The sequence below is a fragment of the Canis lupus genome, chromosome 9, assembly GCF_003254725.2.
Source record: "Canis lupus dingo isolate Sandy chromosome 9, ASM325472v2, whole genome shotgun sequence".
NCBI lineage: Eukaryota > Metazoa > Chordata > Mammalia > Carnivora > Canidae > Canis > Canis lupus.
Window position 1 is genome coordinate 53,957,630 of NC_064251.1, and position 25,294 is coordinate 53,982,923.

General features: G+C 48.6%; 1 protein-coding gene across 1 annotated transcript in view; it reads right to left on the reverse strand.

Annotated features, from left to right (window-relative positions):
• PRRC2B (proline rich coiled-coil 2B) overlaps positions 1–25,294 on the reverse strand; it is a 90,246-nt gene that overhangs the window by 43,657 nt on the left and 21,295 nt on the right. The window contains 8 exon segments of the mRNA XM_025475522.3: positions 2,654–2,796; positions 3,246–3,367; positions 3,830–4,071; positions 6,263–6,406; positions 10,497–10,569; positions 13,430–13,532; positions 17,062–17,239; positions 18,026–18,195. Of these exon segments, the coding sequence (XP_025331307.2) occupies positions 2,654–2,796; positions 3,246–3,367; positions 3,830–4,071; positions 6,263–6,406; positions 10,497–10,569; positions 13,430–13,532; positions 17,062–17,239; positions 18,026–18,140 (1,120 nt within the window). The 5' untranslated portion in view covers positions 18,141–18,195.

A 25,294-nucleotide genomic window follows, 5' to 3' on the forward strand; every position in this document is an offset into this window, starting at 1 on the left:
CGATCACAGACACAGAAAAAGTTATTCAACAAAGTTTAATATCCATTCATGACTTAGAGAACAAAACACTCAGCAAACTAGAAATAAAAGGAAACCCTTCAATCTAATAAAGAACACCCAAAATCCTATAGCTGACATAAGATTTAAAGGTGAAACACAAACACTTTCTCCCCAAGATCAGGAACAAAGAACTTGAACACTGCACTGTACTGGAAGTACCACACTGTATTTAAGCAAGAAAAAGAAATAAAAGGCATATAATCTGAAAAGAAGACACAAAGATGCCCCTATTTATAGGCAACAAGATGCTTTATGTAGAAAATTCTAAGAAATCAACTAAAACTAATCAGTAGGATTCAGCAAAGTGCCTGGTAGGTCCATACACAAAGATCAACCGTTTACAACACGAAACAAAAAAAAAAAATTACATTTTTTTATTTTATATTTTATTTTATATTTTATTTTATTTTTTATTTATTTTATTTTATTTTATTTTATTTATTTTATTTTATTTTATTTTATTTTTGAAATTACATTTTAAAATCAATGCCAGGCACAGCAGCATCAAAAAACACCAAATACTGGGGATCCCTGGGTGGCTCAGTGGTTTAGCGCCTGCCTTTGGCCCGGGGCATGATCCTGGAGTTCCAGGATCAAGTTCCACGTAGGGCTCTCGGCATGGAGCCTGCTTCTCCTTCCGCCTGTGTCTCTGCCCCGCCCCCTCTAAGTCTATCATAAATGAATAAATAAAAGCTTTAAAAAAAAAAAACCACCAAATACTTAGGATAAACTTAACAAAAGATGTTCAAGACCTCCACACTGAAAACACTGAAACAAAGCTAAGAGTAGTCTGATTCAACCAGTTCGCGGATGGAAGATTCAAAATTAAGGTATTTATCCAGCAATACATTCAACACAGTCCTAACCAAAATGCCTGCAGGCTTTCTGTAAATACTGACAGGCTGATTCTAAATTTATATGGGAATGAAAAGATCTTGCAGTCAAATAACCTTGAAAAAAACAGTCAATCTTGAAAAGGAACAATGCTGGAAAGCTTACAGTGCCTGAATTTAAGACTTACTATAAAGCTACAGTGTGGTATCGGCATAAGGAAGAATAAATACATTAAGGAAACAAACAGGGTCCAAAAATAGACCCACACTTATCTGGTCAATTGATTTTCGGCAAAGGTGCCAAAACAATGCAATAGGGAGAGGAAAGCCCAAACAACAAACGGTGCAGAACCACTAAATATCCTTACGGATGAAAACGAGCCTGGACTCCTAGCTTATGCACAAAGATTAATTCAACATAGACCACAGACCCAAAAGTAAGAGTTGAAACGATAGAAAATAGGGGAGTATCTCTGCTGTCAAGGAGAGAAAAAGATTTTTAGACAGGACACAAAAGAAATAACTATAAAACCCCCAAATTTATAAATTAAAATTCATCAAAATAAAACACCTTGGGTCATCAAAACAGTGCTAAAAAAAATGAACAGACAAGGGGTGCCTGGGTGGCTCAGTTGGCTAACTATCTGACTCTTGCTTGGTTTCACCTCAGGTCGTGATCTCATGGGTCCTGGGACTAAGGCCTGTGTTGAGCTCAGTCTACTTGGGATTTTCTCTCATTCCCCCTCTGACCCTCCCCCCACTTGAATGCTCATGTGTGCGTGCTCTCTCTCTCTCTCTCTCAAATAAATAAATCTTAAAAAAAAAAAAAAGATCAGACAAGGTAGGCAAGAAATGGGAAAAAATATTTGTAAGACATTAAGTTGCAGGGGACTTGTATCTGTGACTTGTATCCTGCCACTCAAAAGAAAAAAGAAAAAAAAAAAAAAAGAAAATACACCAGAAGCCAAATAACACATGAAAATTTGTTCATCATCATTAGTCATCAGCAAAATGCAAATTAAAAGCATAAGACACCACTACACACCCACTAGAATGGCTAAAATTAAAAAGACTAATCACGTGGAAGTTTGTGAGGGCGCAGAGAAACCTGGTCCTCAAACCCTACTGCACAGCAAGGAATGTAACCTGCACGGCCACCAGGGAGAAAGGTGTAGGTGGGGCCTAAAAGGCCCAATCGAGCACCTTCCCTTTGACCTAATAATTCCACTCCTGGGTATCTGCTGAACACAAATGAAAACATCATTCCTAACGGAACCTCGATCAGAGGAGGAGAGGCCCTGGGTAAGGCCGGGGGAGGAAGGCTGGCTGGCAGGGGGAAGGTTCCACACCTTGATGAGAGGTGTGCCACACATGTGCATCTCTCTGTCAGAACTGCGCAATGAAGATGAGCATCTTTCAGAGTAACTGAAATTTACTTGGAAGCAAAGACACAAAAAGAATCTTCAGAGAAAACAATTGGGCTGATACTCGTTGAAGCTAGGGGATGTGAAGCTGAGGGCTCACTACCCCATTTACGCTTTTGTTTAACTTTTCCATTCTAAAAAGTCTTTTGAGAAAGTGAACAAAATCTCCCCACATCTAAGAGCAAGACCGAAGACCAACAGAAGACAGGCCTCAGTGAGGAAGCAACGGCTGGCAACGAGCCACGGATGGTGCCACTCCAGCTTGCTGAGGGCCACACAGCCACCTTGCTGCCCGGCAGGCAGAGGCAACCCTGGCCCTGTAAGCCCCCGACCCACCTGCCCAGCCGTCATCAGCGTCAGCGTCCAGGTCATCCAGGCCCTTCAGGTTTTCCGCATTGATGATGGTGGGCCGCGGCGCCCGTCCCACCAGCTGCCTCAGCGGGCGGATGGGGCGAGTTGTTCCCAGCCTGTTTTCTTTTCTGCCGAGGGCAAAAAGAGTAAAGATCTGGCCTCACGTCAAGTATACAGATGCAAGCGAAACCCAATACTTTTCCCCAATATAAGTCCAAAACTGCAAAGGTTCATGGTTGCATTTAAGACTTAAATCCTCTCCTTTGAAAAGAAACCTACAAGGAACAAACACAGCCCAGAGAGCAGTTCTGGCTCATTTCGTAGTTTCATATCCTCAGCACTAGCACCTAGGGCAATGGCCACAAACTCATGCCAGGACTTACAATCATAACCCAACCTCATTCAGCTCCAGATCCCAGCCACCCCACCCACCCAGGAGCTTGGAGGTGGTTTCAGGTCCACTGTGGTCTCGAAGACAGAGCACCTTCATATGTCAGCCCATTATCTTGCACAATGCCCCCAAGCGGGGTGGAGAGAGCCACTCTCTACAAATGTGACTATAATACAGTAGCCTTACCCATCTTGGTCATTCATCTGGAATTGTCTAAAGGGAACACGGGGTTCAAGACGGAGCTGGGGAAGGGGAAAAGATCCTCGTTCCACTGTACCCTGGTTCTCTGATGACTGCGGTGAACACATCTGAAACATAACATCAATGAATAGGATTTTCTGATAATGGTTTAAATTCTAAGTTCCACCTGCATTAGAATTTGTTTTGGAAAATGGAAACTGGGAAGAAGAGACAGGCAAGTCTTGGAACTGCCCGGTTCATCCTACCCCCGTCTCCCCCATCTCTTTCCTGCTGTCAGGAAGTACACCTAGGGACTTGTGGCGTCTTAGGCAATGCCTGCCTCTCCTTTCTCTAAAGAACCAAGGCCGAAATAATATCCATATCACCAGGGAAAGCAGCCGAAGACCCTTAAGATTTGAAAAGGGGCAGAGAAAAACACTGAAGTAATGGAAACTTTCAAGGTAGGGCTTATCAGGGCAAAGACACTGGGAGGAAAACTGAGGTGGACATTCAACCACTTAGAGGAGGTTCTGCTGGACACGAGCAATCCAACTTCATGGGAAAAAAAAATGCATACTCTGAAAACTTACAAAAGCAGGAAGCATGTCATGGTATGTAGGTGGGTGGTATACATTTCCCATGAACTGTGAAGCCCCTTTTCGGACAGGCTGAGCCGGGCGGAGAGAGGGGTCCTTAGAATCGCTGGTACATGCCGAGGAGGGGGCTCCGTCTCCCGCACTCGAGTTCCTGCTGCCCAGCTCAGTTGGGGAGGCGCTCAGAGACGTGGCAGAAATTATGTTTCGCCCACCGCCCTCCCTCCAGCTTGTCACATCTGGAAATTGAAAGGGGGCAAAAGGGGAGAGGAAAGAGGAAGGGGGAGGAGGGATTGTGTGAGGTTCTGAAGGTCGAGGGACCCCCTCGTTCACCAAAAACAAAAACAAAAAACCCAAAAGTGAAGAGTCAAGTGGTCGAATCTGCCAGGGAAGGTGGAGGGCAGACACCTGGCCAATGAGTAGAAACTTGCTGTGGGAAGTCTGGTTGTAAGAGAAATACAAAGCAAGGTCCACTCACAGAGAAGGCAAGTGTAAACAAGACATGGTCTTTGCTGGTCAACAGAAACCACATATACCCACAGATCTAACACACAAAGAAATCAGGGCAGCCCCAATAAAAACAGCCTTGGGTCATTTCTCCCACAAACACTGACCCATCAGGATCAGCACTAGGCCCAGCATTGGGCTTTACATTAAAACTGAGGTAAGTCCTGGGGCACCCGGCTGGCTCAGTCAGTAGAGCATGCAACTCTAGATCTCAGGGTCGTGAGTTGGACCCCCACGTGTCACGTAGAGATGACTTAAAAATAAAATCTCGAAAACTGGTGTTAAGTCCTGACATGTTTCAACTCAGTTTCACAGTAACACCTCTGCTCAAAGATTCCACAGTTCATAAGATAAAGCAGAGCCCCTCTCCCTCCAATGGGGGCATGAAAGGGTCCTTGGCCCCACCCCCCCCAGGCCTTCACCCCCACTTGTTCTGCTCGGGCTCAGGGGGCTCTCCTGCAGCTCACAGTCTGAACCCGCCAACCTATCTATCCTATTAAGATGATGTTCCCCCCACTGTCAAACTTAACAAGTACTGGGGGAATTAGGGGCAAAGGAGAAATCACATGAGCCCGCTCTTTTTCAGCCAATGTATGGTTAGGAATTGAAGCATGAAGTCCTTGAGTACTTGAGACTAAGAGAAAGAGATAAAGCACAGAAGCCACAAAACCAGAGTTGGCTCCCAGCAATTCAACTGCCTTGAATACAATCTTGGGCAAGTCCTGTGATTACCTTTCTGGCCACACCTGCTTCTTCTTCTTCTCAAATAAGGAGATGGAACTGATCCCAAAAGCAGCTTCTAGTTCTAAACTTCTGTGGTTCTACAAAGCAGCCCAGCTTGATCCCGGAAAACTACAATTCTTGGCTTGAGGAATTTGGTTACATTATTTGGAGCAGATGAAATAACCCAGACACAGGCCACTGAAAAGGTAGTATGCTCCATTAGAGTCACCTATTGATCATTTCACTTACAGGGTGCCAGTTCTGACACTGGGATGCCTTGCAGATTAATTAAGACAAACAGACAAAAGTCCCTCATGTTTCAGTATCTATTCAAGCCCTCCCTTCCCCCATCCATAAACAAACAAACAAACAAACAAACAAACAAGAGCCATTTCACAATCCCTAGTCAGAACAGATGGAAAATCTCTTCCCCAGACAAAATCTTAATCTCTAACCACTCAAGGCCATTAAAAAAAAAAAAATTACCTACAAGTATTGCTATATGACCCTGCCAACTCCTTGGCCAGACCCGAGATGAGGGGACTGTGGAGACCAATCCTAGGCTGGCTACAAAACAATCCCCAGAGGAGGATGTTAAAAAACAGATATTCTAGGGCACCTGGGTGGTTCAGTGGTTGAGCACATCTGCCTTCGGCTCAGGTTGTGATCCTGAGGTTCTGGGATCGAGTCCCATAACAAGCTCCCCACAGGGAACCTGCTTCTCCCTCTGCCTATGTCTCTGCCTGTGCCTCTCATGAATAAATAAATAAAATCTTAAAAAAAAATAGAGATTCTAATTTGGCTGGGGATGGAGGAGGGTTGGAAATCAGACTTTTTCAAACTCCCCAAAGGATCCAGACAGGATTCAGCAAGGTTTGGGAGCTCCTGGCTTAGAAAACCAGCTCCAGAATCAGGGATGAAGCAAATGGGCCCTTGGTCCTTCTGTCTGATGACAGCACAGGGGGAGACAGACAGGCTTGGCTCAATTCAGAGGAGGAGAAAGGAGGAGCGACCTCCAGACCAGCCTAGGGAACAGATGCCACAGGCAGGGGACAGGCACAGGGTCAGTAAGCATACTTTCCAGGCAGAGAGCCTGGAGCCTGGGAGCACCAGCTCGTTGAGAGCACACATGCCACTAGAAGGCAGAAGGGCAGCCTACTGTTTCCACACGTGCCCAGACAGAGACCACAGTGCACTTACTCTGAGGGCGGAGGCTTGGTCCTGGCCCATACGACAGATCGAAGACGCCCCTTTCCTTGCCAGCCTTGTCCTGCCCTCCAGCTGCTTTCAGCGTCGGAAACTCCTCGGGAGAGAAGGATAACAGTCGGCTTGAGCCCCTTAAACCTGTCGAGAAAAGCAGAGGGCTCGGTGAACGGTGCAGAGGGCCTCTGCTGCCCCATGGGTCAGAAGCCACGCTGCCTGGATCCCACCTGGAGCCTGCTCCTATTAAGTGCGCTCCCCAGGGGACAAGGAAAGCCAGATGCAGATGATCTGCTGGGCTGCTGACAAAGGATAAGGGAGAGCAGATCACAGCTGCCCCAGCCCAGAGCCTTCCCCACTCCTAAAAAAGGGCAGGAAAGTCTTCAGGGAAATCAGCCCAGGGAGGTGAGCTGCTTTCGTGTGGAGGTAATGGCAGCAAATCATCCCCCCCCCTCCAAGGCCTCCACCCCAGATCTACCCTCATGAGCAAGAAACATCTCAGTCCTGTGATCCTGGGATCTGTTCATTCCTTCCCTCTCCCATCCACTCCCCAATGCTATAGGTTCCTTGGAGAAGAAACCTTTCCTTAACTTTGTGGGAGTTCCTCCCAGCGCTTAGCATCAGGAACCTGAAATCATCTTTCAGACAAAATGGTGCCTTTTTAGGGTCCAGGGTGGCATTTAGTGCTTTTATCTGGACCAAATGCCCAGCACCATATAAACTTAACACAACAGTGGCAGTACACAGCACAATGTCCAGCCATGCTATGCCTGTTCCCTAGACAGCAGAGCCCAATTCCCACCCCCACCCCCGACCAGTATCATTCTCGGAATTACTGATTCATGGACCCGTGAACTACGGCAGGGACCTGGCCAGAAACACGCAGCTGGGATTAGTGCAAACTACTCCACTTAGTAAAAAGGTCCAGGGTCAAATAAACCTGCCAGGAGGACAACCTGACAGATAATCTCCAAGTGTCACAAAGAAACTGCCACTGTGTGAGGGGGCCTTCGACTCACAGTTGCTTGAGCATTTTTTAACAAAAACCACTGGCAAGGAGGATATATTAAAGCTATGCTTTAAAAACACAGATTGGAAGCTTAAAAACAAACAGTACTTTTTTCTGCCTTAGCAGTCACGAAGGTCTCACTCTACATGGGAATTAAACTTGCCCTCCACAGATAAGAAAGATAAAGGGAAGAACTCAGAATCCCAGACTAAAGCAGTAGCGTTCCTTACGGCTGCAGTGCTCTCTAGAGCACGTTCAGTACCAATCTTTTGGGCCATGTGTTCTCTGCCGTTGAGACTCTGAGGCAGGAACATCAGGGGCTTTCCTAGGGTTCCAGAAGCCATCAGCAAGGGGCCACTGCCACACCAGAGCCCACAAGCCACAAGCCTCTGGTGTCTGTTCACACCAGTCTGGCCCCCTGGGGCTGATCCAACTGAAACAGGCCCAAGGCCACCCAACAGACCACACGGAGGGGTCTATCAACTCAGGAAGAGCCCTTCAGAAGTGCAGAGCCATGAACATGTTTGTGAGCAACACTGTCAAGCACCCATAGCCCCAATGCACCATAGGCCTGTGGCCACAGTACAGGAGGCAGGCTGAGGGCTGCTGCCACCCCAGCCCCCTGCCTGCGCCCTGGACGCCTCTGTCCCTCCTCCTGGGCTCCTGGGTTCTACTGCCTCCCCGATGATGAATGATCAGATGTTCTCAGAGGATTTTGTCATGTTCTGGAATTAGTTTCTAAGTCATGGCTTAGTTTGTTTTGTTTTGCTTTTAGACATTATTTATGGGATGCCTGGGTGGCTCAGCAGTTGGGTGTCTGCCTTCAGCCCAGGGCATGATCCTGGAGATCCAGGATTGAGTCCTGCATCAGGCTCCCTGCATGGAGCCTGCTTCTCCCTCTGCCTGTGTCTCTGCCTCTCTCTCTGTGTGTGTCTCTCATGAATAAATAAATAAAATCTTTATTTGCCTGAACTGAAAGGAGATGCTTAACCATTGAGCCACCCAAGTGCCCCACATCTTAGTTTTGATAGGAAATACAATCACAGGATCAAAAGCAGCTGGAGAAAGGTATGAACAAACCCTCCCCCACTCCCACGCCCGTACCCCCACCTGCCTACTTCCTACACCCTCACAAAACAGGCTGCTTCCAATTCCACTCCTCCCTTCCTCTGAGGCTTCCTTCCAGAGATGCTTTTCTAATGCACATACATGTTTTAGAAGTATATTTTCCCTCATCTGAATTTTTTTCATGAATGGCAGTAACATACTATACATACTACTCTGCCCTTTTTTTCACTTAAGAATATATCATACACCCTAGAGAGTTTGCCAGACCCGTGGAAAAGCACTTTTTCTCCTTATAGGCTGGTAGTAATTCATGAAAGCACCAAAATCTGATGGACATTTCAAGTGATTATTTCCAATCTTTTGCTATTACAATGTTGCAATGATGGGGCGCCTGGGTGGCTTAGTCAGTTAAGTGTCTGCCTTCTGCTCAGGTCATGATCCCAAGGTCCTGAGATCAAGCCCTGCATGAGGCTCTCAGCTCCATGGAGAGCCTGCTTCTCCCTCTGCCTCTCAACTCCCTTTCTCTTTTTCATAAATAAATGACATATTAAAAAATAAATGACCATATTAAAAAAATGTTGCTATGAGTATCGGGTATATATGTCATTTCTCACACAGGCAAGTATTCTAGGGCAATTTCCGCACAGTGGAACTACCAGGTCAAAGGGTGCGCTATTAGTATCTGGAGAGGCAGGACCAAGCTGCCCTCCACAGGGGTTGTGCCAATTCACACTAGTATTTTTTTAACTTCTGTAGTTCTTCTTAAATACAAATTAATACATTTGATTTGCTTAAAGTTCTAACCTTACAGAATAAAGGCTTTAGAAAGCAAAGACCACTGTAAAATCAGTCTAATGAATGCTCTTTATAAAGCCTCTTTAAAGAGAGCTAATTATAGGGAACTATAATACTTGTCACCGCCCCACTCATCCCCCCACCCCGTGCTTGTCTTGCCCCCTTTACCTCATCCCACAGACCAGAGAGTCCATAAAGCTCCCTTATACGTATGCAGGCCAAGCTCTCCTGCCCTGAGCTCCTCTGGAACTGGCTGGTGTTTGACAGCACTTTGGCACGCTGACTGATGTCCTCACCGGAGATGGGGACAGAACTTCCAACCATCCAGTGATTCCCATCCAGAAGGGGCACATGCACCGGGCAAGGAGGGGAGAGTTCGGGACAGGCGAGACATTAGCCAGGACTGGGGGCAAAGGGTACAAAAGACAGCCAGTGCTTTTCGCAGAAGAGCGAGCAATCGTGCACTACTCTCACCAGCAGCCCTCTCCTTCCAGCGCAGAGGCATCATCCAGGTTGGTTTGCAGTGTGCTGGAAATATTTGAGCTAACAGTGACAAATTAGGAGGGCTCACGCAGAAGTATCTGTATCTTTGGCTTCTCTCTAAAGCACCCACTGAGCCTGGGCCTGCATTCTCAGAGAGGGCTCTCTGGTCGTTGGGGGTGCGGGGGGTGCAGGGGGCAGAGTCTGGCTGCCCTCTCTGCTCAGGTGAGCTCTGAGCCTGTCTAGGAAGCCCTCTGATAGGCTGTTCAGCGGTCACTGAAAACTGGACACCCTCCCACCCCGCTTCCCTCTGTGGAGCTACCACAGCTGTGGCTCTGCTGGTGACAACTTCCAAGTGCTTCCCAGGTCAGGCACGACATGAACAGTAACAAATACTGTGTAAGCCATGAATGCTCCAGTGGCACCATCCAACACCAAGCAGCTCAATTCCCAGGGCTGGCTTATTTATAAACCCAGGCCTGAAGCTCACACCACACCTCGCAACACCTCCTCCTTGATGGCCCAGGAGAGAGGAAGCAGACTCATGTCAGCCACACCGGTGAGCAGGTATCTGAATTCCACTGATGGGATAGCCGACTCAGAGCAGCAGCCGACTCAGACCAGCTTCCAGCCTCCCCCCACACCCCAGGAGGAATGTCTTTCCTAATAACATTCTCTGAGATCAAAGAGCTGACAGACTTTGTGGGGTCAGCACTCCCACCCCTGGGGCAAAGGTAAAGGCTCCAGGGAACAGAAGCTCACTCAGGTGAGAAATTCCACAAAGCTTTAGGCCCAGGGCTGCCAAGACTCAAGCCCAACAGTCTAGAAAAGGTACTCGTCCCTCCCCACACACCCAGCCCAACACCACCCACCCACACTTACCACCTTCGTGTCCTGCTGGCTTTCCATTCAGCTGTGCCCATGACTTTGGTCCACCTGGCACTGAATTTGTGTTCTGAAAGAAGGAAGGAAATGAGAATAGAGCTGGCCCAACCGGCCTGCTTTCCACCCAGCTTCCCACCTGTGTGATAGCCAGGGCGTTGGGAGCTGCCAAGCCCACGGTAAAGGTGAGGATCAGGGTGGAGGGGACATGGTCAGTTCACGTAGCCAGTCCCACAGCAAAGCCAGGACTCAAAACCCCACGTCCCCTTCACGCTGCACTCCAGAACACTCTGTCAGGTCACCTCTCACACCCACACAGCTACTATGCCTTGCTCAAGAGATAAAGACTAGATCTCAATTCCAGCATGTGTCCAAAAAACCGTGCACCACTAATAGAAGAGCATCAGCATGGGAAACCCGGCATGCCTGATCTTTCACTGGATGGGCCACTACGCTACTTTCCATAATTACTGTCATTCTATAAGACACAACTATTCAAGTGAGGCCTTCCTCCTCCACTAATCTGGACTTGCCTGGCTCACACGCAATCCTCGGAGCTGTGTGGAAAGCTCACTGCAGGCAAGGTGTTATGCTAGGCACACCCCACCTGAGCAAAACCTCCCACTCTCTGGGAAGGTTCTAGTCCTATTCCAAATGAGGCTCAGAAAGGAGAGACTAGTCTCAATTAGGAGAGCAGGACAAGGACTTGTCCCTGCTCAGCCTGTGTCCCAAGCCCCATCGAGTCCCCAGCCACTGAGCCCACCTGCCTTTCTCCAACAACATTCAACTGAAGGTAAAAATACATAAAACTGGTGCAGCATGACGTTTCAGCACTTACTGGGTCAGACCTCACATTAAATTATTACTCTTTCCTGTCCCCACCCCCTCCCACCACCAGCATCACCACACTCAGGGCTTAGATGGCCAGCTCTCTTGCTTTCCGTACAGAGCAGACCAGGTCTAACTATCCATTTATTTATTAGAAGTTGCCCTGAGTGCCTTAGGATGGCCACAGGCCCCTGCACACAGACCACAGAAGGGATGTGCCAGGGATGTAACACGGCTGTAACAGCCGATGTAACACGATGTAACAGCCAGCTAGGGCTGGCTGGTCCCCCAGGAAGCACAGGAGCACCAGGGCCCTGCCGTCCCACAGCCTCCCAACTAGTGTCTACAGCCAGCACCAAGATGCCCCTGCCCTCACCCACCAAACGCATCAAATGAGAAGAGGATGGCTCCAAGGCCAAGAAGCGTTACTAATACTGCCACCCTGCCATAACTCTGACAAGGGCAGATATGCTGTCCTGCCTCTGGGGCAAGGCTCTGGGGACTGGGAACCACTGGGAGTCCCTTCCCACCACCACTATGTGGGAAGAGCTGAGCCCTGGGCAGGGTGACCAGCATGCTGGTCCCAAGACAAGGCTCTGACCCTCAGCAGATTTTCTCAACAATGCCAGGACCACACCAGGTCCTAATCCAGACTCTACAGCACCGGGGTACAGGAACAGACACATTTTCAGCAGCTCCAATGCGGAGTCTGACATACAGCAAGGCCTGTACAACCAAGGCTCCCCTCAATCTCTTAGCTTCAAATTCCAGGAGACAGATTCGAACTCAACTCTGTCCCCAGACTAGGCACCAGGCACTTGTAGATTCAGGCCAATGAATACAGAGCTTCCCATGAATGTGGACTTCTTTTACCTTTTTCTTTAATTTCAGTATTCAGTGTTGGGGGGGGAGGGTGCCCTCTGGCAGAGCCATACACTCTCCCCAGTGGTTGGAGAGGACACCTCAGACCTTCTGTTGCCCAGGGAACAGTACAAAACTAAAATACAGTAGTGCAGGTTGTTTTCCAGTGAGCTGCTAAATGCTAGGTATCTGTCTACACGTCTTGTGGTCTTCTAAAAGATCTGCAGATGTCTCATCTAGATTTCTAGCTCCCAGCTAAGCATATCCTCCTGCTGATCCTTGAAATCCACAGATACCGATGGACTGAATACATTATGAGCCCTTCCTTGGTTAAATCCCAACTTTCTGGGATGCCTAGGTAGCTCAGTGGTTGAGCATCTGCCTTAAGCTCAGGGTGTGATCCTGGGGTCCTGGGATCGAGTCCCCCATCGGGTTCCCCGCAGGGAGCCTGCTTCTCCCTCTGCCTATGTTTCTGTCTCTCTCTCTGTATCTCTCATGAATAAATAAAATCTTAAAAAAAAAAAAAATCCTGACTTTCTGTTTAGGAAAGCACTATTGGGGTGTTTATTTATTTATAAGATTTTATTTTTTTTAAGATTTTTTTTTTTTTTCATGAGAGACACAGGCAGAGGGAGAAGAAGCAGGCCCCATACAGGGAGCCCGACATGGGACTCGATCCCGGGTCTCCAGGATCATTCCTGAAGATGGCGCTAAACCACTGAGCCACCCAGGATGCCCTTATTTTTTTAAGTAATCTCTACACCCAACCTGGGGTTCAAACTCACAACCCTGAGGATCAAGAATTGCATGCTCCATGGACTGAGCCAGCCAGGATCCCCCAGGGAGAATACTTTAAATGCATCAACAAATAAAGGGTCACAGATCAGTATTTCCCAAAGTGTGTTCTTAGACACCAGTCTCTAAAGATGCTGGCAAGAAGTCCGACAGTAAAGGAGCTTGCTTAATTTTGTTTTTCAGCTCACCTGACCCCCAACCTTTCTGTGGTCCCCATGGAGCACAACCACGGGACCCTGATCTAGCCTGTAGTTCACCCAGTGACATCACCTCAAAGTAAGTCACCAGAAAGCAAATTGGGTGTTTGTACTCTGTTCTGGATCTGGGGTCTTTCTCCCAAAGCTGAAGATTCGTGTCACCTCATGGGAACCCTGACAATTTCCTGTGCTCCTGTCCCATGGCCACCCATGAGGCTTACTTCTGGAGGGAGCAGGTCATATAGCACCTACCTCCTGGCTGCTCGGCTGTGTCGGCTTCTGTAAGCTGGAGACAGGCCTCTGCAAACCCGGCTGCGGCAGCGACTCCGGCGGCGGAGAGCCCGTCACACTGGAACTAGACAAGGCAGGGGGCCTCAAGGTCAGGCAGGCGTGGGCACACACAGGCCCCTCCAAGCCTCCAGAGGCTCAGCAGCAGCATGTAAGGTCCCCGGCAGACTAACACTGCGGAGCCCATGAGAAGCTGGGCCCCATCTGAGGCCTACCAGTTGCCATCTGCTGGGCAGGACAGTCCTTGGCCCCTGGCAGAGCTTCTCCTACAAAACCTGGTGGCTTCACTGTACACAAGTGCTGGAGGAGTTGCCAACAGGGAAACTGAGTCAGCCCAGGGAAGGGGCTTGAGCCCCATATTCCTGACCAACAGCTCCCAGCAGTGCGAGGCGGGCGGGGGCCTGATGGCTTTGAGATGTGATTTTTCTTCCAGCTTATAAAAGAAATATATGTCCAGAGTAAAAATAAATTTATAAATATATATAACACAGAACTTGTCACGATCTCATCCTCCAGAGAGAAACACCAAGCAGATTTTTCTATATAGTATTTTTTTAACATGAGTGGGATGACACCACACATACAATTCGTAACTTGCTTTTTACTTAACATATCTAATGTGCTTTCTGGATAACACACGTATCTACCTCTTTGTTTTAGTGACACAGTACAACTGGATGGGCCACAGTTCCCAATTTTTTTCCCCAGTACTGGCAAAACTGTGATGAACACTTTTTAATACATATCTTTGCACACTTTTTGTGCATTCAGTAGTCTAAGTTCTTAGAAGTGGAACTGCTACGTCAAAAAATATTTTTAAGTTTAAAAGCTATGGCTGGGCAGCCCTGGTGGCACAGTGGTTTAGCGCCGCCTGCAGCCCAGGGTGTGATCCTGGAGACCCTGGATTGAGTCCCACGTCAGGCTCTCTGTGTGATGCCTGCTTCTCCCTCTGCCTGTGTCTCTGCCTCTCTCTCTCTCTCTCTCTCTCTCTCTCTCCCTGAATAAATAAAATCTTAAAAAAAAAAAAAAAAGGCTCAAAAAAAATAAAAATAAAAATAAAAGCTATGGCCCAGGGATCCCTAAAAAAAATAAAATAGGGATCCCTGGGTGGCGCAGCGGTTTGGCGCCTGCCTTTGGCCCAGGGCGCGATCCTGGAGACCCAGGATTGAATCCCACATCAGGCTCCCGGTGCATGGAGCCTGCTTCTCCCTCTGCCTATGTCTCTGCCTCTCTCTCTCTCTCTGTGACTATCATAAATAAATAAAAATTTAAAAAATAAATAAATAAATAAAAATAAAAATAAAAATAAAAATAAAATAAAAAGCTATGGCCCAGCACCCTCCAAAGATGTGGCAGTCAACAGACACTCCACAAGCAACAAGGGGCTGTGAGGAAGATATCTGCTCACCCAGAGCCTTCTGGTCACTTGTTCTACACGATGAAACCCAAGGAGTGCAGGAGTCCACTCAGCCAGTCTCCCCCAATGCCAGGGGCTCACCAGTAACCCAAACACCACACACACACACATACATGCTTCCAAGTTTACACGACCCAAGGAACTCACATTATTACAAAATGAAGGCCAGTGATCTCCACTCACTTCACCTTCTACCTACAACAGAAGAATCTAGGTAGTATCGCTTCTGTGTTCTCCAAACCTAAGCAAGGAGTCCCACACTTGCGGCCTTCACCCTGTTACCTCCCTGATACCCCAAGAGAGGACACGGCCCAGGGCAACAGAAGACCAGTGCAGAGGACAGCCCCTTGTCCAGTGTTCTGTCTTTACCTTGTCCTTGGCTGACGTGCATCAGCATGACTGGCCTCATTCAGGTCTTCTGATCCTTTCTGTGCCAATGACTCCAAGACCCCACAGAGGGAGGGAGTGACACCTTGTCCTCTCTCTCTCTGGAACTTCTTGTGGCAGAGGCATTTCAACACTTAGGCTGATATGTACCCTGATATCCAACTCACTATAGACTCTGTAGTGTCTACCATCTGAACAGAATGACAACAGTAGCTGACACCTGCCACACACATCCTCTACACCGGGTACCTGACCTGTGTTACCTTGTCTATTTCCTGAAACCAACCAGGTACTATTCCTACTTCACAGAAGGACCCTGGAGCTCACAAATCAAATAATTTCCCCAGGTTCCATAAAGCTAGTAGTAAGTGGCCTGGCTGATCCTAAAAGTAAGGCCTTACCATCAACCTATATGACCCCTAAACAAACCATTATAAAATTTCTAAAAACAGCTTTCAGACTCTATTTTGGTTATTACTACTTTATGTTCATTTGACTGAATTATTTGCTCACTCTGTACATCTTATCTGAAGTAATTGCAGGGAGGTTTTACAAAAGCTGCCACGGCTGCGGGTGCCTGGGTGGCTCGGTCAGTTGAGCGTCTGACTCTTGGTTTCAGCTCAGTTCAGGATCTCAGGATCCTGAGATTGAGCCCCATGCCTGACTCCGCACTGACCACAGAGGTTGCTTCGGATTCTCTCGCTCTCTCTCTCTCTCTCTGCCCCTCCCCCCTCCCAGTCCCAGTTCCATTCTCACATGCACACACTCTTGCTCTAAAAAAAGCTACTGTGGCCATTTCCAGTAAGAGAAAGGGACACTGGTTGCAAGACGGCACTCTAGGTCACTTTTACTCTCTGGATCCTGAGCATCGGCAGCCAAAGCACAAGAAGAGATTGAGGGCAAGAAGATGTAGGAGACCCCAGACCATTTTGTTCTCAGTCCCCAACAGGCAAACCCTAGGAGCAGTGTCCTACCGGCCAGCCCTACTCGTGAGGTCCTGTGCCTCTCTGATCCCCTCAGTACAAATCTCAAATCCCCTCTCCTAGCCACCCTCATGGCTGGCTGGTGCCCAGTGGGGAAGACTCACAGTGGAAGGAGCTGAACACAGGCTCAGGTGGGAGGTTACATGCCTGAGGCAGAGTTAGAACCGGCCCCACCACGCAACAGCAGCCACAACAGTTGTTCTGTTGCTCTAATGATGATTTTTGTGCCAGACCCTGGGCCTCCTAAGGCTCCCATAAGTGCTGTGCTGGCAGTGGTGTGAGCCTACTGGGAGGCTGCATACCAACCCTGAATAATGAGGATTCTGGATTGTTTTTCTTAACTGGGTCCGTTTGGAGCAACTAACTAGAGTAGTCTATGTGGAAAGCTGCTGGCCCCGAAACTGGGAAGACAGCCTCCTCCCCCAGCCAGAGTCCAGCATTCAGGGACTACCACCAGAACAAAGTGCTCGAGCACCTCCCCTCCCCACAGTGGCCCTTACTGGCTCACGAACTGACACTGAGGCATTGCATAAGCTCCTCTGGGGTGATGAGGCCCTTCCTAATAAGGCACAGGGGACAATGGTCCCTGGGGACAAGGCAGCCCATAGAAACCGTGCTGCATCAGCTCCAAAAGCCAGGAAAAATGAAAGCAGGGAGAGAGAAACAAGTAAGCAGCAAGAGTCAGGGCAAAAGAAGCTTCCTCTGGGTTCTCCCAGGTTCTCCAGCTCTGCCATTGCCTTCTACAGAAGGAAAGGCAGCACTCTATGAGGCTCCAGCTCCCCACCCACGCCGGCCCCCTCTGCTCTCACCTCTTTGGGTCTTGCTGATCCTGCTTGTTTGCCCATCCCGTCCCGTCCTTGGGAACTATAACGATGTTGGGGTCGTTTCCTCTGTTCTCAGACTTCAAGCTTGGCAGGTTTGCAGGCGGTGGCATGCGCCGGGCTGTGGCAACCTTCCCGAGACTCTGTAAGCCATGTCTAGGAATAACTACAGGAAGATAGGGGTGGGGATAGACAAGTTTCAAAAGCAAAGAGGCCGGTCAGTCAACTGCTCTTTCAAGCTTTAAGCAATAATGACAAAGACAACAAGACAGACACAAAGGGCAGCCTGCATGCAAACAGACCAAACAGTCTGGGAGCTGCTTCAGCCATTTTACAAGCCCTTTGCCCCAGCCTCAGAGCCATGGGAGTGGCTGAGATCTGCGCAGGGGCTTTCCTTTTACTAGCAGACAGGTGCAGGCGCAGGGAGTCTATGCCATGGGCAGGGAGCCAGGCCCAAAAACCTCCACCCCACATGGTAGCCACATCTCTGCAAGCTGAGGCTGCTTGGGCAGGATGGAAAGGGTAGCCTTCGTCTGGCCCCAGGCCAGGCATGAGCAGAAACCTCCACATTCTCCAAATGCTCCCAGGATGTGTGGACAGTACAAAGTTTTCCCACCAAGTTCCAGAATGTCAGAACCAGGAAGCCTAAAACAGGGTAACTAATGCAAATGAAGTTCCAGTCTACCCATGGTGGGGAAAAGGATCCCAGCTTCCAGGAGATAAGACAGAGGAGGACACAATCCCAGGGAGGCAGAGTCAGGATATCAAGCTCTGAAATCAGACACCAAACAGGAGCAGGGGAGCGATTCTGCATCCCCAGAACTGCCAGGTGACCACTGCACACCCTGAAGGTGGTCTGACCAGGTGGGGACTCTGGGTCTTCACTGTTCCTGACCTGGGGTTTCTCATGTACAGAAAAGCATAGAGAACTGGCCTCCACACCCGTTCTTACCTGAGGATCTGACCGCGTCTACTGATTTTCCTTTATACTTATCAAACAGGCTGAGAGTCGAATACTTGCTTTTCCCATCCTTGCCCTTGGTTATTTGCCCCAAACGATCGGACATTGCGATGAAATGTCATCTAGTAAGGAAATTTTTCTCGGCACCGCTCCTGATCTGCCTTTAAAATGCAAAAAAAAAAAAAGAGAGAGAGAGAGAGAGCACACATTAATCCACCAGAATCCTTGAGCCACTGGACTGAATTCTTCAAGGATCAGAGATCTCCTTGAAGGCCCAAAGGAAGCCCTGGATTCTGTCCCTAGAAAAATGCCCTTACCACACACAGGCAGCTTTACTCACATTTAAAGAGCATTTTGTTGTAGGTACCTTCCCCACCTCCAACAATAAGAAGTCCTATTCTGTCTGAACTGAGCAGAGTTGACTGCTCACCAGCAACACCGAAATGTAAACTTTTCCACCCTGAGTCCTGTTGCCAAGTCAAGGACAGCTCTTCAAGATGGAAAAATTGCTCATCCTTGTAGCACATCCACAGAACATCAAAAATAAGGCAGAGTAGAGGAGATACACAACCTGCTTATGGAAGGGTGTTCATTTTAAGGATGAGCTAAACCAAATCAAAGGGAAACAACCAAAAACAGTAAGTCTTCAGGAACAGCTGGGTGTGTGCAAACCAAAGAACCAGCATCCAAAGAAAAAGCATCTGCTCAGGCAACACAAGCAGGGCTCTCTGGGGTGCAGACACAGAAGCAGCAGCAGCACCCCCCAGGGAGAGACCACGGAGGTGGAGGGGGGCTTACCGGCTCCATTGCCCCCTCCACTTATAAATCTTGACAAGACAACCAAGAAAGCAGCACCTTCCTTCTGCCACAGTCTAATTTCCTACAGGCTTGTACAAGTCTATTAGCATGTTACTCACTCATTCAAATACTGAGTGTGTGCCTGCCAAGGGTGAGTGAGTGCCGCACGGCAGGCCCTGGGGACTAAGAGCCTCCATGTCTTTTATTCTATTACTCAATGGGTTCTTGGCTATAGTTCCTAAAACTTGATCAGGAAAAATCAACTTGTAAAAGCAATCACTACTTCCCATTGGAGTTAATGTATGGGGAAGAAAGCTAAAGCAGCAACCTGGACATCCAGCTAATACGGACGTCAGAGGTAACCGTACAAACATTCATTCAGTGATAAGAAAAGGCGCCTGGTGGTAGCAGCCACAGCATGGTTTGCTGCTTTGCCCTATTTGAAGTCACGCAGGCCAGAAAGAATACATACAGTATGCTGGTAAAGCATTCTGTACCTTTAGGGATGACTTTACGATAAAATCCTATATATTATGATCCAAGACTTTATAAAAACCACAGGGAGCAAAGATCACTTACAAAATGGGGCCAGAAAAAGGGTAACAGTGACATCACACAACTCCAGGCACACGGAGCCTAGCGCCAGGCCGAAGGCGAACCAAGCTGGGTCTTACACAAAACCAGGTACCTCCATCCTTTCATTCATTTGTTAAGTATTGAAAATGAATGAAATCTATAGGAGAGTCAGCCTTAATGAAGACATAAACCACAAATGCCCCAAAGTGCTCAAAGCTCCCAAGAAGCTTACATGTCAGAGCCTCCCCTACAGTGTCTGCCTCACGGGCCGGGAGCAAAAAATGACCAAGGACAGAAACTGGCCCAAAGTGTCCAAATTCTGATTTTGGTGCCCCAGGGTTCCATAACACACCCCTTTATTTTTAAATTTCCCTACCCAGAGCTGGCTCCAGTGAGTTTCTGCTCCATGTCCAAAAGTCATAGTAACAGCAGCATTCTTCCCCCACACTGGACAGCAAGCCCCTCGGGACAGGGACTGGGTTTTATTTTCTTCAGAATAACCGGTATTTAACAGGCTCTCAAACGTAAATCAACTTGAAATTCTCCATTAGGATTGGATGAGGTCTAACATTTATACACTATCAAATCAAAAGATCATTCAGATAGGAAGATGAAACACACACACCCCCCAACACATTATTAACAGCCCTTGAGATTGTCACCATGGTGATGGCAGCATGTGGCCCCTGCCTCAGAGCTTACAGTCTGCAACAGCAAATGCTGGTCAGCATCCCAGCCAACGGCCTGTGTTTTTTATAAGCCCTCAAACTAAGAATGATTTCTTTAAATCATTTTTCACAGTTGTTTTAAAAAACAACGAATATGTGACACCCTACATGGCCCTCAACGCCACAAGGAGAAAAGGTTTGCTGACCTTAGATCTGAAAGGTAGTCTTGAACAAGCACTTTCAAAGGTCTCAGGTGGGAAATAGCCTGGCCGCCAGGGAGAAGCCCTACTTTTCAGGGAGGGGGCAGGGCAGGGCCCACCGAAATGGGGTGGTACCCATGCAGAGCAGATAATTCTGTGGACTGTGATGTGGACTGTGATCAAGACACTTCGGGACTTGTTTACTTAGCACTCTTTTTACAAACTCATGTGGCAGGTCACATAACCAAAAAGTTCACATCCTAATTCCTGGAACCTGTGACTTCCTTACCTTACACAGCAAAAGGCATTCTGGTGATATGATTAACATAAGGATCTTGAAATAGGGAGATTATCCTGGATTATGTGGGCAGGCTCACAGTAATCACAAGGTCCCAAGAAGGGGGAGCAGGAAGGCCAGAGTCAGAAAGCTGTGGCATCAGTAGCTAAGGCTGGAGCACTCTTCATGGTTGGGAGGTGCCATAGAAGAGGGCTGCAGGTGCCCATAGAAGATGGGAGAAAGGAAAAGATTCTCTCCCTTCCTAACCCTTTGGAAGGAACCAGCCCCACCCACATCTTTATGTAGCCCAGTAAGACTCACTTCAGACCTCTGATCTCCAAAACTATAAGAGGATAAATTTGCAGCAATTTTTTTTTTTAAGATTTTATTTGAGAGAGAGAGAGAGAGAGAGAGCGAGCGCGCGCGCGCGCGCGCGCGCGCGCGAGCGCAAGTGCACGTGCTAGGGAAAGGGAGGGGGAGGGAGAGGAGAGGAGAGGAGAGAGCAGCAGACTCCCCACTGAGCAGGGAGCTAGAGGACATGGGGCTGGATTCCAGGACCCTGCAATAATGGCCTGAGCTGAAGGCCAATGCTTAACGGAATGAGCCACCCAGGCTCCCCTACATTTGCACTGTTTTAAGTCACTGGATTTATGGTAACTGGTTACAACAACAGAAAATACACTCATTCAGTAGGCTTTTATCAGGCACTACCATGCTCCCAGCACTGAGCTCGGCCTGGGATGCAGCAGAAAAACCTGGAACAAATGGGATCCACTCTCCTAAGAACTTAGAATTGTGTCTAAGGCTGTTAATTGGTCAACAGCTGTTGCTTGACCCCAAGGAGAAGTCCAACCATTCAGCAAATGCTATCTGAGTGCCTACTAGGTTCAGGTGAAATGCTTCCCACCCCTGGCAACCAGCGTGCCTCGGGGAAGCCAGAACAGGACACACACTGTACATGCAATTTTGGGAAGTGCCCCCTCCTTCTACTTTTTAACCAAGTTTTGCACCTGTTGGCGGATTACTGGCCTCCCTTGCCCTCAGTTTCCCTGTCTACAGAATTGAGGGGCCAAAGCAAGATTTCACAAGTCCCGGCCACTTCTAAAACTCAAACAACGTCAGCATTAATACCTCAGAGCCACAGAATTACAGATGATTTATTGTCAAAGTAGCCACCTCTTACCATTCATCCAGGACTGGATTCTCTATTCCCACCTAAACCTGGGATGCTAACAGGCAACTCAACAGAGCCACAGTTGCTGTGGAAACAACATCTGTGGGGGAGGGGCCGCACACTTTTCACTTTAATGCCCCTCGATAGGACAGGACAGAGGGAGGAGCTTCTAGCCTCAGTTTCCTTTAGAACAGGAGTCCACAAGTTACTGTCTGCCCTAAGAAGAATATGCAGCAGAGCCCTAAAGGGCCTACAAAGCACAGACTACTTACTACCTGGCCCTTTACAAAGTAAGATTACAGACACTGGCCTTAGAGCATCAACATTTCTTTCACTAAGCCAGATTTTACTGGACACAAATATACTCATTCGGGTATCCCCAACTACACACATCTCCAGTGAAACAGTGCCAATCCTTGGGGTCTAGCCCAGCCTTACACCCACCTGGCTACAATGCTTGCCCCTTGTTTTTCACAAACATCAGGCCAGGAACACTAACTGTTAGGAGCAGTTTGAACAGCTCACAGGTATCTCCTGAGTTTCTACCAGACACACACACGCACATGCCCACGCGCACACGCAATGCTTCACTGGTCTCATCAGATGGCAGAAAAGTGCAGGCAATTATGTGAGTGTGTGGGGCACTTGGGTGGCTCAGTGGTTGAACATCTGCCTTCGGCTCAGGGCATGATCCCAGGGTCCTGGGATTGAGTCCTGCATAGGGCTCCCCGCAGGGAGCCTGCTTCTCCCTCTGCCTGTGTCTCTGCCTCTCTGTGTCTCTCATGAACAAATAAATAAAATCTTTTTTTTTTTAATTATGTGGGTGTGAATCATGAAGCCGGGCAAGAGGAGAGAACACGTTTCTAGTGGGTCAGAGGCGTGTTCATTCACACCTGACTTACACCTGGATCCATGGGACAAGTACTGGCTGAGGCACACCAGGTCCTTGCAGACGTGCACAGACCAAGCTTGGCTTGTGGCCACAGCTTTCTCTCCCTTTTGTAGGTAACAATCAATTTTTTTCCCAAATAACACCTAATTTGTATCCTGAGTATGACATACATAGCAGAAACAGCCAAAGGTGCCGCGCTGGCAGGGGTCCTGGGCCCACCCCCCACGTGGTAATCCCACTCTTTCCCACAGCAGCCACTCTGAGGCTTGGCAGGGAGGCAGGCCAGAGAAGCCAGGAGCATTCTGAAAAGGGCTGGCCTGAACGAAAAGATCACCATTAGGCAGAAGAAAGAAGGCCAAGAACGCACTGAAGACAGCTTTGTGTTACAAAGAAAAGGTCATTTAAAAACAAATGCAGGTCTGCATATTCTAGCAAGTCCGCTAAAGATGCACTCTGAGGGGCCCTGAGGGGGGTTTGCTGGAAGAAAAACAACCACAGAGGCAACCTAACATCCAAGCCCCGCCCCTCCAGCCAGCAGCCCCGCCTGTCACACAGGTGACTGAGCCTGCCCCTCATCTGCTTGCCAGAGGGAAAACCTCCCCCCACTCATCTTATCAAAAGCCCTTTCAGAGGACAGGATTAATCTCACTCGGCCTGGGTTCGGGCCAATGTCAGACGCCCACCTGGCCAGGTGATCTGGGCAGGCCTATAAAGCACCAGGGAAGCACCGCAGCCATACATCCCACATCCGCTCCTGAGAGCCAGGCACCCTGCTGAGCACCCACGTGCCCTCGCTTCCGGAAGATGCTACTGCCATCACCCTGCTTTACAGAGGACGCCAAGGTGTAGTCCAGACAGAGAAGTAAATTGTCCCAGGTCACGAGACTACAAGACATCAACCCTCTGGACCTGGACACACCACCAACACTGAGAAAGGGCCTATCGTGTGCTCCCACTCCGGCCCTGCTCCCCCAGTGCAGTCACTGAGTGAAGACTCATGATCCTCTAGAACAGTGAGGCACAAACAGAAGCCCTCAACCCAAGGTGAAGGAGGAACAAAAGGGAAATGTCTCTGTATAGAAGGAATGGAAAGATCCCACTGTACACAAAACATATCAAAAAGCATGATCCGACAGGAATGGAAACTGAGAGCAGGCTGGATAAATACTCGAGAAAACCACCAGAGGGGCCAGAAAGCATGCAGTCACTAGTCAGTATACTTGTTAAGTCTCAGTCAAACATGAAGAAGCAGTGCCACAAAATCCAGGGACAAGATCAAGAAATAATTCCACCTTTCACCAACATCCCAACATCTGGCAAAAAAGAACTTAAATTTACAGGAGGCCCCACACCCCCTACTTCAAATTCTCAGACACTTACCATTATGAGTGCCTAGAATGTAGTGTCAACAGAGACTCTATCCCTCTATCCCGTGTTTCACAGAACACGTTTTCTGTGAAAGGACAGATAGGTTCAGCTTTGTGGGCCGAGGACCCCACCTCAATTGCCCCAAGTCCACCACGGCAGCACAGAAGCAATCATGGACAACACCAACAAAAGGTCAAGCTGTGTTCCAATAAAACTTTATTTTTTTAAAGATTTATTTATTTATTTATTTATGATAGACATATATAGAGAGAGAGAGAGAGGCAGAGACACAGGAGGAGGGAGAAGCAGGCCCCATGCCGGGAGCCCGTGGGACTCCAGGATTGCGCCCTGGGCCAAAGTCAGGCGCTAAACCGCTTAGCCACCCAGGGATCCCCCCAATAAAACTTTATTTACAAAAACAGGAGGCAGGTGGATTTGGGGCTGCAGTTTGCTGACCCTTGGTCTAAAGGAAAATGATACGTTACAGTAAGACGAATTCTAGCAAAAGAGGTTCACATATGCATTAGGATGGAGCAGGAGCTGGGAGGGTCCTAGCTGGGTTGTGCAGGGGAACTCCTGCTGCCTCCCTTAGCAACAGCAAGGGCCAAACATTCTGCACAACTCCAGCTTTCAGAGGCTCCCTACAGGGCAGCAGTCAGAAAAGCAGGGACTGGTACTTCTGTACCCACCAGCTGGGAGGGCCCCTGGCTGTAAGGAGTGGGTTTGGGGGCTGTCTGCAAAGCGGGAGCCTGGGCCTTATCCAGTGCTTCCACCTGCAGGCAGGTAAGCTGTGAGGGGTGGCTGCAGACTACAGCATAACCCTGAGAGCAAGCTGCTTGAAAAGAAAGTCAGAGGAACAATAAGAGGATGATAATGGAGTTTCCTGTCCCCATGTTTGTAGCCACCACCAGAAAAGACACCCCCCCCATCCCCAGACAGCACATTCAGGAAGCAACAGAAATTAAAGATAAGAAACAGGGACCAAAGCATTTCCCCAGCCTCCTCCTCTGCACACTTGGGCTTATAAGCCCCATCCTGACTCCCTGGACCACACACAGGCTCAGCTCTCCCTCCACCAGGGCCTAGCCAGAGCAGGAGCCCCTGCTATCACACCTTTATCATGATCTCACTGTGCCACAGACAAGCCCAAGCCTCCAGCCCACCATATTGGCCCCAAACAGCCCGCTCATCTCATCCTCACCCCCACCAGTCTCATCTCTCCAAAACACGCGGGGTTTGCACAGCCCCACGCTGGCTGTGACATTAGGCCCGTTTCCCCGTGGATTAAACAGAGATGAACATACTAT